At 37.0% G+C, this 14,113-nt stretch overlaps 1 protein-coding gene across 1 annotated transcript in view; it reads left to right on the top strand.

Annotated features, from left to right (window-relative positions):
• The window catches only part of ADGB (androglobin), a 136,843-nt gene that overhangs the window by 108,428 nt on the left and 14,302 nt on the right, over window positions 1-14,113 (top strand). Inside the window, exons 27-30 of the mRNA XM_074864612.1 lie at window positions 216-403; window positions 2,000-2,184; window positions 9,074-9,273; window positions 10,463-10,574. Of these exons, the coding sequence (XP_074720713.1) occupies window positions 216-403; window positions 2,000-2,184; window positions 9,074-9,273; window positions 10,463-10,574 (685 nt within the window). The remainder of the gene's footprint in view (window positions 1-215; window positions 404-1,999; window positions 2,185-9,073; window positions 9,274-10,462; window positions 10,575-14,113) is intronic.

Below are 14,113 nucleotides of genomic sequence, written 5' to 3'. Positions count from 1 at the left end.
TGACTTGCTATGTAACTTTTTGCCAAATATAAATTCCTGTAATAAGAGATGCTTCAGAAGTTAGACTATAATAGAACCATAAGATTCTTGCTTATGAAGGACATCTTATTGTATTAATAAGCGCAACATGGACAAAAAGTGTGTTGCATGTAGTCATAGAGTGCATTCTGAGTAGTGTTATTTCCAAGTAAAAGTGATTTGTTTTCTCCTTTCAGAAAGGATATACATTTATGGCTGAAGCACGTACTGGCAACCTACCTGTGGCAGCTGGAAGATGGAGGCTCCGTCTCATCAGTTCTCATAGTCCACTCCCATTTCTCTCCCGTGAGGCTGTAAATAATGCTTATTCTACTAAAGAAATTAAAGATTATTACATACCCAACGACAAGCATGTAATGTTCAGGTAAATATTGAGAGAAGAATGATTAAATTCTGCTTTTTATATGGACCATTCCTGACAGAAGAGCATGGTCTTTCCTCTTTCTTAGAAAGGGAAGGTATTAAAGCAAATGTCTGAATTTTATGGGCCGTCAATATGCAATATCAAATCTAACATTTCATTTGTGAAAGTGTTATTTTCTTAAATATTGCCACTGCTTAATGAAGAACAGGTATGAAGTATACAGACCTTAAATTTGAAATCATAATGACAGTATTTTGCATTTCTGTAAGCTTGATCTTGAAATGTTATCCATTTGTCAATTACTGAAATTCCATAGTACTTTTGGGGATTAAATATGTATTAAAATCAAGATTTTGCAGGTGGGGAGGAGACATAAAGTTTGATATATTTTTTCAGCTATTCAGATAAAGCTTTAAACATTGCAGAAATAAAATACTTTCTTTCCTGATAAAACAGACCAATTTCCATCTTGCAGTGTTGGCAGAAAGAAAATATCTATTTTATTTTAGCATGGTGATTCTTTTAGGAGAACATATTTAATAAAAATGTGATTCTTTACTTTTTATTAATCCTTTTTTAATTGAGTAAAGTTTATTAAAATCAGTTTATGCTGGCTGAGTTTGAGTTCAGAACTGACTCTTGACTAAATCACTGAAGTTTCTACACGAAGGACTACACTGTGCACTAAAACGGGCCCCATGCTGATTACACATATATATTTTGAAGGTTAATTCTAGAACATTTTGCCTTGATCCCTGACAATTTTTACCAATATTTCAAATCAATGGACTATTCTTAGGATAGAGGTCCATTCAACAGAAGAAATCAATTTCGATATAAATGAAGAAAGCATGTAATGGAAATAAAACAAATGCACTTAAATTCTATAAACTCTCTTTCTTGATGAGTATTTTTTTTTCCTGTCCTCTGATGTTGCCAATCTTTAAAAAAATTTATTTTAAAATATTTATATATTTTGGGCTCCAAATGTGCTGAGATCAGGGTGATGGAGTTTTTGTGTGTTGTTGTTTGCTTGCTTGCTTGGTGAGATTAGTCTAACAATTTGAATTTATGGACAAAAAGCAAATAATATATAAAGTTACAAGGCACAACAAAAATATTATTTAAATTTTGTCCTAAGACTCTAATTCTACAGTCTTTTAATTCCACAGTCTTTTAAGTTAACTAGAGTAGCAGCTGCTATCAAATGGGATAGCTCTACCCTTTTGAAAGCAAATCTTTTTTTTTCTTTTGCTCAGTTACTTTTTAATTGAAACAGTTCCCTAATCTGACTAACCATGTTTTTCAACAAACACTAGTAAAGCAGTGGGGAAAATGTCTATCTGGACATTTGATAAGACAGTGAAAAAAAGACGTGGCGAGACCACCCCTCTTTGCAGCAGCAGCGCTTACTTTGATCATGGATTCACTGCACTTCACTACAGGAAGCTTAGCCCACCAGATTGCAGGAAAACAGTTGTCTACAAACTCAATTTTAAGTGTTCACTTCCAGGTGAACACATTTAGGTACTTTCCTAAAAAAGAATGATCTGGTATAGCTGGTTATAATGCTATAATTTTTTTCTTCCTCTTTAGGTATTCAGTACAAGTCACAGCGTCACATATTGCTACAGTGCAGGTACAAACCTCTAAATCAGATGTATTCATTAAACTACAAGTCCTAGATAATGAGGAAGAAATTGTGAGTGTCACTGGAAAGGGCCATGCTGTCATCCCTGCTTTTAATTTCTTGAGTAATGAAACACTTTTGAGTTCCCACTGTAAGTATTGTATTCTATATTTAATTATTCACTGAGGGATATACATTCTTACAGTAACTTTAGGTAGTAACAGAAAATATTATTTTTTCCTACTTTTTCCATGAATCCCTAATTACTTTGTGATTGAGTGAAATTAGCTACATTTTTGAGCAATGAACAGGAGTCCTTGGTCCTCAGCAATGAGGAAGGGTACCAAAAGGATTAATTGAAATAAGGTGTCCAGCCTTATTTTCTTCTGCCTTTTGGTCTTTTTTTATAACTGAGTACAGAGTTTTGTGGATAACTGAAGTAGCTTCTCAGTTCTAAAGTTTGCTTGCCTTGTCCTTGAGAATTGACATATGTTTTATTTTCAAGATCTTGCCTTTATTTTTTTGATCTTAAATCTAAAAAGAGTTTTGGCTGTTACAAAACTGACACCCAGACCATGAGACACGATAGCTAATTCCCAGATTACGCTGACCCTTATGGTTTAAATGCACCATCCTGAGTACCACTCCTTTTAGCAGAAGCACACATTTTATTGGCTTCTTATCCATCGTATGAGCCCAGAGTACAAGGCAAAAGACTATTGAATAAATGATATAATATTTATCCTTAAGAAAATCTTTCCATTTTTGACTCTACCTCTGCTACAGCTTCACAATGATATTCATGGAAATAGAAGACACTGAAGGAAGAGCTATTGCCCCAGACTTTCAAAGTTGGTATAAAAGGCATCAATACCCATTATACTATTATACTGTGGTCAGTTCTTCATGATAGCAACTGAAATACTAAGAAAAAATTATACCCTATGGGAACACTTGAATTTAAACAAAATTTCCTTTGAGACAAATTTATTTATACCTTACTCATTTTTGGCTGAACAGTTGAATCTGAGGAGTTTATTTGCTCAAAGTTTTTGTTTTGTTTTCTTTTGATTTATTTTATTGCCATTCATTACATTGCAGTCTGTTTAGCTCAGCTCCTGTTAAAGATGAGAACCAGCGTGTATTCAAAGGTCAGCTTTCATAAATATGCTAAAATTCATGTATTTTCTCAACAGTACTTTGAAACTAGTGATAGTATCTAACAGAAATCCAGCTGGCGTCAGTTAAAACTGACTCTCTGTAGTCCGGCAAACTAACATTCTGAATCTACTGTATGCCTAAGCCTGGCAGCATATAAATATTGGGAGAAGGGGCAAGGAAGTAAAGAAAATTAAGCCAAACTAAGTCTTTTCAGTGGTGCCCAGTGACAACACAAGATGCAATGGGCACAAACTGAAATATAGAAAATATAATTTAAGCATTAGAAAAAGTGATTTGGAGGGAGGAGGTGCTGTTTGGTTTGGTTTGTTTGTTTCATTTTTATTCTCAGGCTATTAAACAGTGGAACAGGTTGTGCAGAAAGGTTTTGAAATCTTCGTCCTTGGAGACAATCAAAACCCAACTGGACATGGCCACAAGCAACCTGCCCTAGCTGACCCTGCTTTTAGCAATGGGATTGAACTAAATGATCTCCAGAGGTATCTTCCAGTCTCTGCCAGGACCACTCAGTTTCCCGTGATCCTGTGATACCCATTAGTGGTTAAAGCTTATGGTGGCTTTTTTTCTTAATGATACACAAATAATCCAGTTTCCTTAGATGTGCTGTCCAACTAAGGCGGTATTCATTTACAAACGGATTTAATAGAGACAGCCTTCAGCTTGAGAGGGTAGCAACGTTCTGCCATCACCCCCCTCTGATGTAGCACAATACCTTCCTGCACACTCTAGAGGGCAGAATTAGGTTACCCAGACATCCTCTTTCATGCTTCACTTCCAGGCTCTCAGAAGGTAAGAGTTCTGCCAAACTCGGTACTCAAGAGGTACTGTCAGACAGTACTAGCTGCTTGCTACTGGCATTTTTATTGTTTGATAAAATTGGGGCTGGGCTACTAAAGAAGCTAAAACAAAACTGGAATGAAAATTTTGTTATCTGAAAGTAACGCTTGGCCAGTTGATTGACCTTTGATTTTGAAATAGTGTTTAATTTTACTGTTCAGAAACAATAAATACAGTTGAATGAGGTACATAATTCTTAGGCATATATTCAACAATTGTCCTGGTAGTGCTCAGGTAGTTTTTAACAAAAATGAAATACCACCTACCTGCGTCCACTACACTTCTTATATGTAATAGATTTTAGATGCTACTGTTGTGTCATTTTAACTGGTTTCATAATCTTCATTTGTTTCTCTGTTTTCTATACACTTCACTTCTTAAGCTATTTCCATTTTATTTGTAAGATCGTATACTATTCTGAATTTTTTATTACCTCTATGGGTTTCATTTTGAATATGCTTCAGAAGCATTACAAGTTGCTTAAATAAAGCAGTTTATAAGCAAACAAGTCAGCTTCTGTACTCTCTATAGACATCAGTATAGATCAGTGTTGTAAGATATTAAAGTCTTCAGTCCTTTTATGAAGACTTTTAAACAATAAATCTTCTGTAAATCAATCAGTTTCTGCCTGTTTGAGCATATTCAGAACCTGAGGCAAAGACAAATTGTTCAAATACTGTATTATTGCTTGCTAAAGCCCAAAATAGCATCATATTTCATGTGCTCACCTCCAGTATTTTGAATTGTGTAGCTTTCTAACACAATCCTTTAGAAAAATGTTTTATCTAAATTTCCAATGCTGTGTGGGAAAAATAATCAATTTAATCATGTTTATGAAACATCTTGATTTCTGTCTCAGCTGTACCTTGTTATTACCAGAAATGTAAAATTAAATACTATGGAGACCATGCTCTGAAAGTGTAATTCATCAGATGGCAATGTTGTGGTTTTAAAGGAAGTCCTGGAGAAACTGTCATGATTCTGTCTGAGTTACCAAGATAATTAATAGCTATTTTTGGGTAGTGTTTTTGGAATGTGGGAATGGATTAGTAAACTTGATAGTAGACTGGTGGAAACAGAAGCAGGAAAGCTATAAATTAGGTTAGGTTAGGGGCAGCATCACAGTACTTGAAATAAATTGCCAAGTTACCCTCAGTAAAGTGAAACTTTCTTTCAGGAAACCGTCTTATTGGCAAAGATCATAGTCTGAAGACTGAAATAAGTTAAAAGGCTAATCAGGGGAAAAAGAAGAGAAATGGATTCCAACAGATGCTGGAAGGGAGAGGATGGGGCATAATAGCTGAGGGACATCTTGTCTTTGCCAGACTAGCAGGGGACATAGATGAGAACTTCACAAAATATCCTCAGAAATCAGACACACACATCAAGTTTCTGTTATTCTTATGTGCTGTGATACAAATAATTTCTGCTAATTTAAAATTATTTTAATAATATTGTGAATCATTCAATGAAATATCTGTTATATTAACCTTATTGAAAATAGGAAGGTTGTTGTATCAGGTTTCTATTCAGTAGTGGAGCCTGTAAGAAAGGTGTTAGGATTTTAGACTGTGTTTGAAGGTGAAATGAATATTCTGATGCCATTTAAGTGTGTGTGAGTATATAGAGAGCTGTCATTTGGAAGGAATGACTGTGAAGCTGTCACTGTTTGTTGGTTTTTTTGCTATTATTTTTACAATACTAGACCAAGTGGCCTTTACATTGAAATTCTTTTCGTGGATATATATGCATCCTGTATATCACAAAGATGATATTTTGTGTAAGTGTTCCAAATCTTTCAGAGCATCAACACTAAATGAAAAGATTACGAAATGTACTCAGTATAACCAATATCACAGTATCATCTTACCCAAACTGCTGAGTGTCTGTAGGTGCAGTTTATGGCATTGTAAAAGCATGTTTCTTCGCTATTGTCAAAAATGTTAGGCAATTATGGCCTGTACAATAACAATATAGGAACCTCCATAAATACTGATGCCAAGTTCAGGTGTGGATTTGTACAATTGATACTCAATACAGCAAGATTCATACTGTCAGTATCTAGTTGTTGGCTTAAAAAGTGTGTTTTCACAGAACAGGAATAATCAGAAACCACTGCTATACCATCATCACCAAACTTGTTAGTTAAGCAAGACACAATCCTCACACTTGAGACCTATTCAGTATCACACATGTTCTGCCTCTCATAGAATTGATCACTGTGTTACCAGAAGTACTCTTAAGTGACATTATTGTGCAAGCATCACCAATAGAACATTATCCCCCTTTCCCACCCACAGCCTGTTAATTCATCTCCAGTCACAGCTGTTTTCAAAAACTACGTTAAACCAATTGATTCTGAATATATTTAGCTCTTCTGAGATGTAGCAGATTACTTGGACTTTGAACTTTTGCATGCCAATAAAGGGGTTACATACTGACACGTTGCATGCACAACTTGTTTTGTTGATATAAGCACAGCAGTCCTGTAAGCGCAGATAGGCAAGTGAATGCTTATAAGCCTTTTATTTTCCATAGTAGCAGTCTGATACAATCCAGTTTCAAAGTATCAAAATCTCCTTCAGATATTTGTTGGAAGCTGGAACCGAGGTATATAGGAGTTCCCTTCTAGTCAGAGCTTTGCTTAGGAAAACCAAGACTGAATCTTTTACGTGTATAGTAAGGAAAGTAATTTTGTGTCACAGCACCACCTGGTGACAATTGCTAGAACTATCATTTTGGATGTCTGCATTTTTGGGAACTTTTCTGTCATCTTTCCAGCAAGGAAAGCAGAAAGAGTCTTATAGAGGGTTCCACCATTATGAGCTGAGTTATCTTCATGGCAAGACCTTCCTCTGGGCAAACCATTATAAAATATTTCAGTACGTAAGCTCTTCAGGTTTAGAAGAGGAGCATAATGAGACATTCATGAAAGCTAATTATAGCCTAAGCAATACAGCCTCCCTTAAAACCCATCTACCTTGATAGGTAGAGGTAGGCTCCTTCAGAGGGCAGTGCACAGCTCCTAAAGCCCAGACACCAGACCTCCTCCAAAGGAGCTCGCCTCTCTGTTGCCTACAAAAGGGAGTGCATTTAGTTGGCCTTACAGCTTTAAAGCTACCTTTTTATAAATTACTTGCATTGTCCTTTGATAACAGTGCTCAGGCAGGCATTGATGATCCTTTCTGACTAGAAAGTTTCATGTAAATATTGCAAATACTACCCTAAAGGCAAGTGACCCAATTGGAAAATGTCTGTATGTAGTTATTCTTCCATTTGGAATCCAAATTGTTTCTTTGTAGGAGGTTTTCACACAGATGTAAAAGAACATGGAAGATTCCAGTCTCTGGACAATGTTCCTTCTGTCTCTGGATAATGTTCCTTCTTCATCCAATTGCACTTCTGTTGTGTGAAAGCCTCATGATTTTGGTTCCCTCTGATGAAAGACTTGGTAATCTAACCACTATGAGTTATGTCTCCTCTCACCTTCACAGCATGGGAAGCTAACGGATACCTGGAAAGTTCAGCAAGCTCTACTTGAGTGAGAATCTGTTGCACAGATACAGGCTTGCTTAGGCATATCCCCATGGAGTTGCATCACTCTAAAAAATGGCTTAGAAGAAAGCAAGCATTGTCTTCCTTCAAGTTCCTCTCACAGGCCTCCTTACCATGGGGACAGCAACAGGGATAGTTCAGGTGCTAAAGAATGTCATGCAGAAAGCAACTCAGCTTGTGAGTTTGAGACATCTTGAAGAAAGCATCTCTGCAAGGTCTGGTTTTCATTTCCTGACTTCTAGTGATTTTCTTAGGAAAAAGAAAGCACTGCCTTATGCGAGGACAGGTGCAATAGCAAGTGATCTGTGGCATTTGACTTCCGTAAGAAACAATATTTCCTGACTCCCTTTGAGTTTCCAGTGGCATTCTTAACCTTTTATTTGGCATTTATACACTGACACAACACCAGTAAATTTTGCTGAATCTGGTTTAATAGTCCTGTCAACTCCTGTGAATTTCCCTGGATGTTTTGTCAACACACATGAAGCTCTGTACATTTTTCTTTTGAAGTATTGCAATGATACAGTATCATCTCTTGCTTCTACAATAAACCTTGGGAAGAGTAAAGCCTTCCGTCCTCAGTGAAGTCAAAAAGATACCTCTTTCCTAGTTGCTGGTCCAGCTATTGTTAGTGTAACACAGGTGAAGCTGCTTCCCCAGAGGTGTTATTTCTGCCCATATTCCATTTTCTATGAGATGTTCCCTTTCAGAATTTTTTTTCCTTTCTCTGGAGACATACAGGCAAGATAATATAGATTTCAGTGGTATTAGAAATGAACACAAGTTTATGTTTTCTGGATTAATACTTCTGTTACAGCCCTTCTTTAGCACATTCTTGGTTTCACAGTTTTTCCACATTTATACCTTCTTTAGAAACAATGATATAACTTTATAAATGATAGACCACAAATAGTTCTATAGCTCCTTTCAAGACTGGCTTTTCTTAACTTCAGTCAGCCATGATCTTTGTGTCAGGTTGACATAAAATATTTCTGTAAGGGTAGGAGTTGCCAGAACTGTGACCAATGCATCTCTCTCCTCCTTCCACAGGTATACACAATTTATTAAATTAGGTTAGCTACACAGAGACCCCATAATACAGAGTATAAGGCTGTCTGTGTTATGTAGTATATAGCATGGTGCTGTGATGGTTAGTGCAGGAAAGAAGTGTGGGGTTTGGGAAGGGTGGAATTATACACTTTATAAACAGTAACAAAATGATATATACAGTCTTTCAAATTTCTCATTATTTGCTTTGAAGAGATTTGTGATTTGCATGCAGAATGAAATCAAGATAGTATTTGGAATAAGCATACTTTTAGTTGGAACGTTCTGAACATAATACAGCGTGAGAAAATTTACTATAGTAATTCTTCTTTCTTATACTTTCTAGGGGCATCTGTTTACCCCATACTAATAATTCATAAAATTTCTGGAGATTAACACTGACATTTTTTATTATCTTTCAGCAAGCAAAACCCAGATTATTCAAAGTAGTACAAAGAAGGAATCAGAAACTGGAGGATCCAAAAAAAAGGGTCATAGTTCATCTTCAAAGGATACCAAAACTTCCTTCAAGCCAGGACTTGTACAAGAAGGTCCACCTGTATTACAAGATGAATCTTTCCTCTTGGAAAATTTTCAAAATAGTGATGGAAGTCCACAACAAGTAAGAGATTCCAAATCATTGGGATTTGGAAAAAAACCACTAAACAATGAAGGGGTGTTGATAATTCTTTTGGTACATGTGGAGATCTGATATCCTGAGGCAAGAACAAGGAATCCAAAATTAAGATTGTTGGTAGCTTCTGAACGAGGTCATGGAGAAAGAATAATGTACATATATGAATAACAAAATAAGAAGGGGTCATTTTTGTTTTAAATCAAGGTGATATATTCAATCTTTATTTGACAAATGTTCTTCATTTGACAAATCCAATTCAGGTATAGCATAATTTTCAGCTAAGGGCCGAAAACTACAAGTAATGAAGTTAAATTTCTGATGCTTCAGTGTGAGTTTTCTATGAAATATGATGTAAGAGAAGGCCATCTTTGATAGTTTTAAAAAAGAAACACCTCTTGCCAGTCAGCTGAAAGCTTTAGTAACACACACACACTAGCTGCTGCTTGAGCCAAGTTTCTCAGAGAGGGATGTCAGAACCATGGATTTTTCTTGATTTCACCTAGTATTATTTGTCTATCTTAGAAAAATAACATTTATTTTCTAAAGCAGTTCTTGTTTCTCTATCTCCAAGTGTTCCTCTACGGTGATTTTTCCTGATAATTGGGTTCAATTGCAACAAAATATTCCAAGGGAGAAAAATTTTTATTGAGAAATAAATTCCAGGGTTGTTCCTTTGACTCAGAACTGGCTTTAGAATTTGGAAAACAATTTTTAAAGATAATCCTTTCCTGTTCAGTGTAGACAATGTTTAAAATAACCCATGGACCCTGTCACCTCTACCTCAAATTGAGACAATAGTGAGTGCTAGTATTAGGGTTCAAAGCCCTGTAGTGCGTCTTAAAGACAAAAGTCTTTGTTTTATCCCATGGCATGGATAGGAAATTACATGGAAATCTTAAAGGAATGTAGCTCCTTATTGTATAGCCCAGTGCAGTTTCACTTGATAAACACATGAGTAACCGTTTAATTTCACAGGAATGAAAATAAAATCTATGGAATTATCACTAATTTTTTTAGCTTGTTGTGAATAATGTAATGTGCAAGCTTGTAAATTAATTATGTGTTTTATTTGCTGAGTTCAATAGCTGGCAGTTGACTAACCTACAGGACTTTTGAATGCTTCCTGCAATTGTTATATCTTCAGCATGTTAACATACTGCATTTTCTTTCACAGTCTCACAAGTATATCATACAAGCATTGGTGCTGTATAATAGTTGGCCTCTTACTGAGAGTCAGTCGCTGTTTGTTCAGGAACTGAAAGAAATGGAGAAAAATGAAATCAAAGGTAGGTCGATCTAGGTCGATCTAAGTATGTATTTAGTCAAATGCATCATGTTACTGGTTTTAAAAAATGTTCCATTGCTACAAGCCAAGACCTTATGACTTTTTTTCTTTTATTAACTGCTTGAGTGAAATAATTAAGCAACAAAGCTCTCTGTTCTGTGGTTCATAGAAATGAAGTTTGATTGCATGATTCTATAGCTTCAGTTCACAAATTATAAAGAAATCAGAGAATACTCTGCAAAACTCACCTGAGCTACTTTAGGGCTCAACTTTAGGTAGGGATCTGGAATGGTTGTAGAAGTATGACTGCTTCTACAGAGGCACCGATGAAGTGCAATGACAAAGTACATCCAAACACAGAAGTTTCTATAAAACAAGAAACATGTCTTCTGATAATTTAAGAAAATGCACTGACAAGAGGGAAAAAAAGGCCCATTTTGGGCTATGTACTACTTCTGTACCACTAGGAGAATAATTTAGGCAGAAGGCAAGACTAGAAAAGGTCCCAAGGACAGGCTGTGTATTCAAACCAGGAAGGGGACAGAGGAATTACAGAAGCTCTTCTCTTTTTTCCAGATTCTCTTAGCATTTCTTGTTAAGGGACAGAAAAAGCCCCCAACATGTATTAAAAGCAGTTAGAATACTAGTCAGTATCCTAGATATTAGATAAATGTCTCATATTTGCTTATCACTGGGACTGACACAGAATGATTTACATCTTAATCATATTAGAGGAAAATTTATCATGCTGGATCCAACAGCTGAAGAGAGGGGAGGCTGCTCCTACTCCACATCCCCATGTCCAAACATTAGCAAGGCTGAAGATGTAGTCCCAGCAGGTACACATGCACACAACGCACATACATGTTGCATATCTACATATATAAGTTGCCAGCCACACAGATCACAGACAGACACTTGGAGCACTCACACAATCGCAGACAGCACCAGTGGCCACATCCTGCTTCCTTCTCTGGCTGGACAGAGTGGAAGTTCACTAGAGAGACTATATATATGTATATATAAGGTGGATTCTTCCAGCAGCTCGACTTGGACACCTAGTGTTGCATTTAGGGTGAGAATAAATTTGGTAAGAGATAAACCCCCTTGCGTTCTAGCCGGTCCTCAGAGATTAGAGGGGCTAGGGGCAGCTGGACTTATCCCTTAATAGGTATACCAATTGGGGCCGTAACTATAGGTCTGACCCAGATGCCCGAACAGCCTGTGTGCTGTAGATCTGGTTGTGTTCAAAAAGAGCTGTCAGATTCACAAATAGTGCAGATTAGTGGCCATCACTGTAGGTCTGACAGAGCCCAAACAGCCCATATACTGTAAGTCTGGTTGCATTCAAGAGAAGCAGTCAGATTCACGAACAGTATGGTTTATTTTTATGCAACATCCACAGATTCTTTAAGATTGCCTACAATAAATGCACACACTGCAGGTTGGCTATACAGCACTACACAAAAATTGCAATCACACACACTAAGTTCCCAGGTATACACTCAGCGTAGCCAAGGAAATCTTACCAAAAGGCATCCCTTTTGGGGGGAGGTTAGAACACAAACCCGTCAATCTGTCCCTCTGATTTGGTGTCGGATTATCATCCCTCCAAGTTAGGTAACAACTTGGGGTAGTATTTATCTTAGTAGGTATGTGTGAGTGGGTGGGACTGCAGTCAAGCCATTATCTTTTGAGTAGCGACACAGTACATTCTTTGGTGCCAGGGGTACAGCTGATTTTTGTGGGAAAAAAGGGAGGATGAGAAATGACGTTTGCTCGATGCGAGGGGTGCAGCTGGGTTTTGTGAGATAAAAAAGGGAGGATGAGGAACAAGGCTGGCAGGCTACTGTAAAGAGCAGATAAATCTATCCTTGAAATGAAAGAATGGGACCGCACGGCCTACACCCCGCTTCGCATTCCTCCTTGGCGCCACAACAAACACAAATCACTGGACCTCCATCCCGTCCTGTGCTTGCTCTGGACACCCTGCGTCAAGGAAATGTGTGTTTCACAGATTTCTCACTGTTTTGCTTTTCTCACATTTCCAATGCCTAAACCCTAGTCTGCCCAGGAGCTAGCCCCTGGATCCCATATGAGCTCCTGAGGCTGCAGCCCTACCCCAGCTGCTGGTGCAGACCATCACACACACACACACACACACACATGTGCACGCATGCAGCTGACTCCCTGGTGCTCTTACCCCTACATTCCTGCAGAACCTAAAATATTGATTTCCACCATTCAGTAAATTTTCCATATCATTAGTATTAAAGTTCTAACTCAATTTTTAAAATTTGACATAAGGAGAAATTATTTGCATTATCCTTCCTCATATATATATACTTGCTAATACCCTTAAATTTTCTTAGGAAGATTTGATCTTTATTTATTAGTGGTATTTATCACTTCTTACTCTGGTTACATATTTCATTTTAAATGTCTGGTCATATTTTTTTTTATTTCTATTACCCTGGACTGAAGTTAGATTCATCAGCAGTTGCTGACATATGTTATTTCATTTTTTGGTTTTGAGTGCAACATTTGAGATTTTTGCAGTCTTTTTCAGCTAGTGTTACAGAACTTTAGAAAGATGTATCTTGTTGATTTACTATAATCCCTAGTTAGTAATATTTGAGGAGCTATGTCATGTAGCCTTACAGGCCTGTACACAGCTTTTTTAGTGGTGATTTTATCTGCTTTTAGTTTGTTGTTTTCTTCACAAAATCATGTTTTCTTCCTAGATGACTCCATATATTCTCCTTGTTTTCCCTCTAATGATAGACTGCTTCTTACAATAGACAACCTATTACATTGTCTTACCCTTCTGAGTTGGCTACACACTAACAGCTTGCGCTTAATACACCAGTCACACTACTGGTGTGTATCCTTTCATACACCTGTCACCATGGTCTGTAAAACTGCAGGTCAAAGGAGGTCACTTAATCTCTAAGTTTCTTCACTAGTTCTACGCTGTTACTACTGAAACTTGTCAATGTCATGAATATCCTCATGTTTAGTTCAAGGTAACAGTATTAGCTTGCCTTCTCCATGTTAACTGGTGCTTCGGCTCATTTGCAGTCAGCCATGCTCAAGCCAGTCAGTGATAACGAGCACTTTTCTCTTAGGATTCTTATTAAATGTTGTGATTTCTGTGTCTTCTCATAATTTCTGCCTTTCAAAGTAACCCAAATCCATTTCACAGTTCCTATTAAGTGGTGTTTCTGTTTGTACAAGGATACCAAGATTGCCCAGGCCACTCATCTTAAAGCAATTTGAAAACTGAGCTTTACCATTTAAAGCTGCCAGCACGGGTTGTCAAACACACAATTCATATAATAGCAATGTTGGTGTGTAACCAAAAATCTCACTATGTGATTTGTAACAAAGCTGCAGCGAGCCAGGTGGAAAATTCTTGCAACAAATTTTCACCATTTCAGGTATCACTTTTTCATGTAAGACAACAGTGCCATCTGGAGTTAGTTTTGTATTAAAGCTAATTTATCATGGTAAAAGCATATTTCAGCTTTGTATTAGCAT

Source organism: Strix uralensis, chromosome 3, assembly GCF_047716275.1.
Source record: "Strix uralensis isolate ZFMK-TIS-50842 chromosome 3, bStrUra1, whole genome shotgun sequence".
Taxonomy (NCBI): domain Eukaryota; kingdom Metazoa; phylum Chordata; class Aves; order Strigiformes; family Strigidae; genus Strix; species Strix uralensis.
Note: the sequence above shows the minus strand (reverse complement) of the source record. Positions and strands in the feature narration are given on the sequence as shown.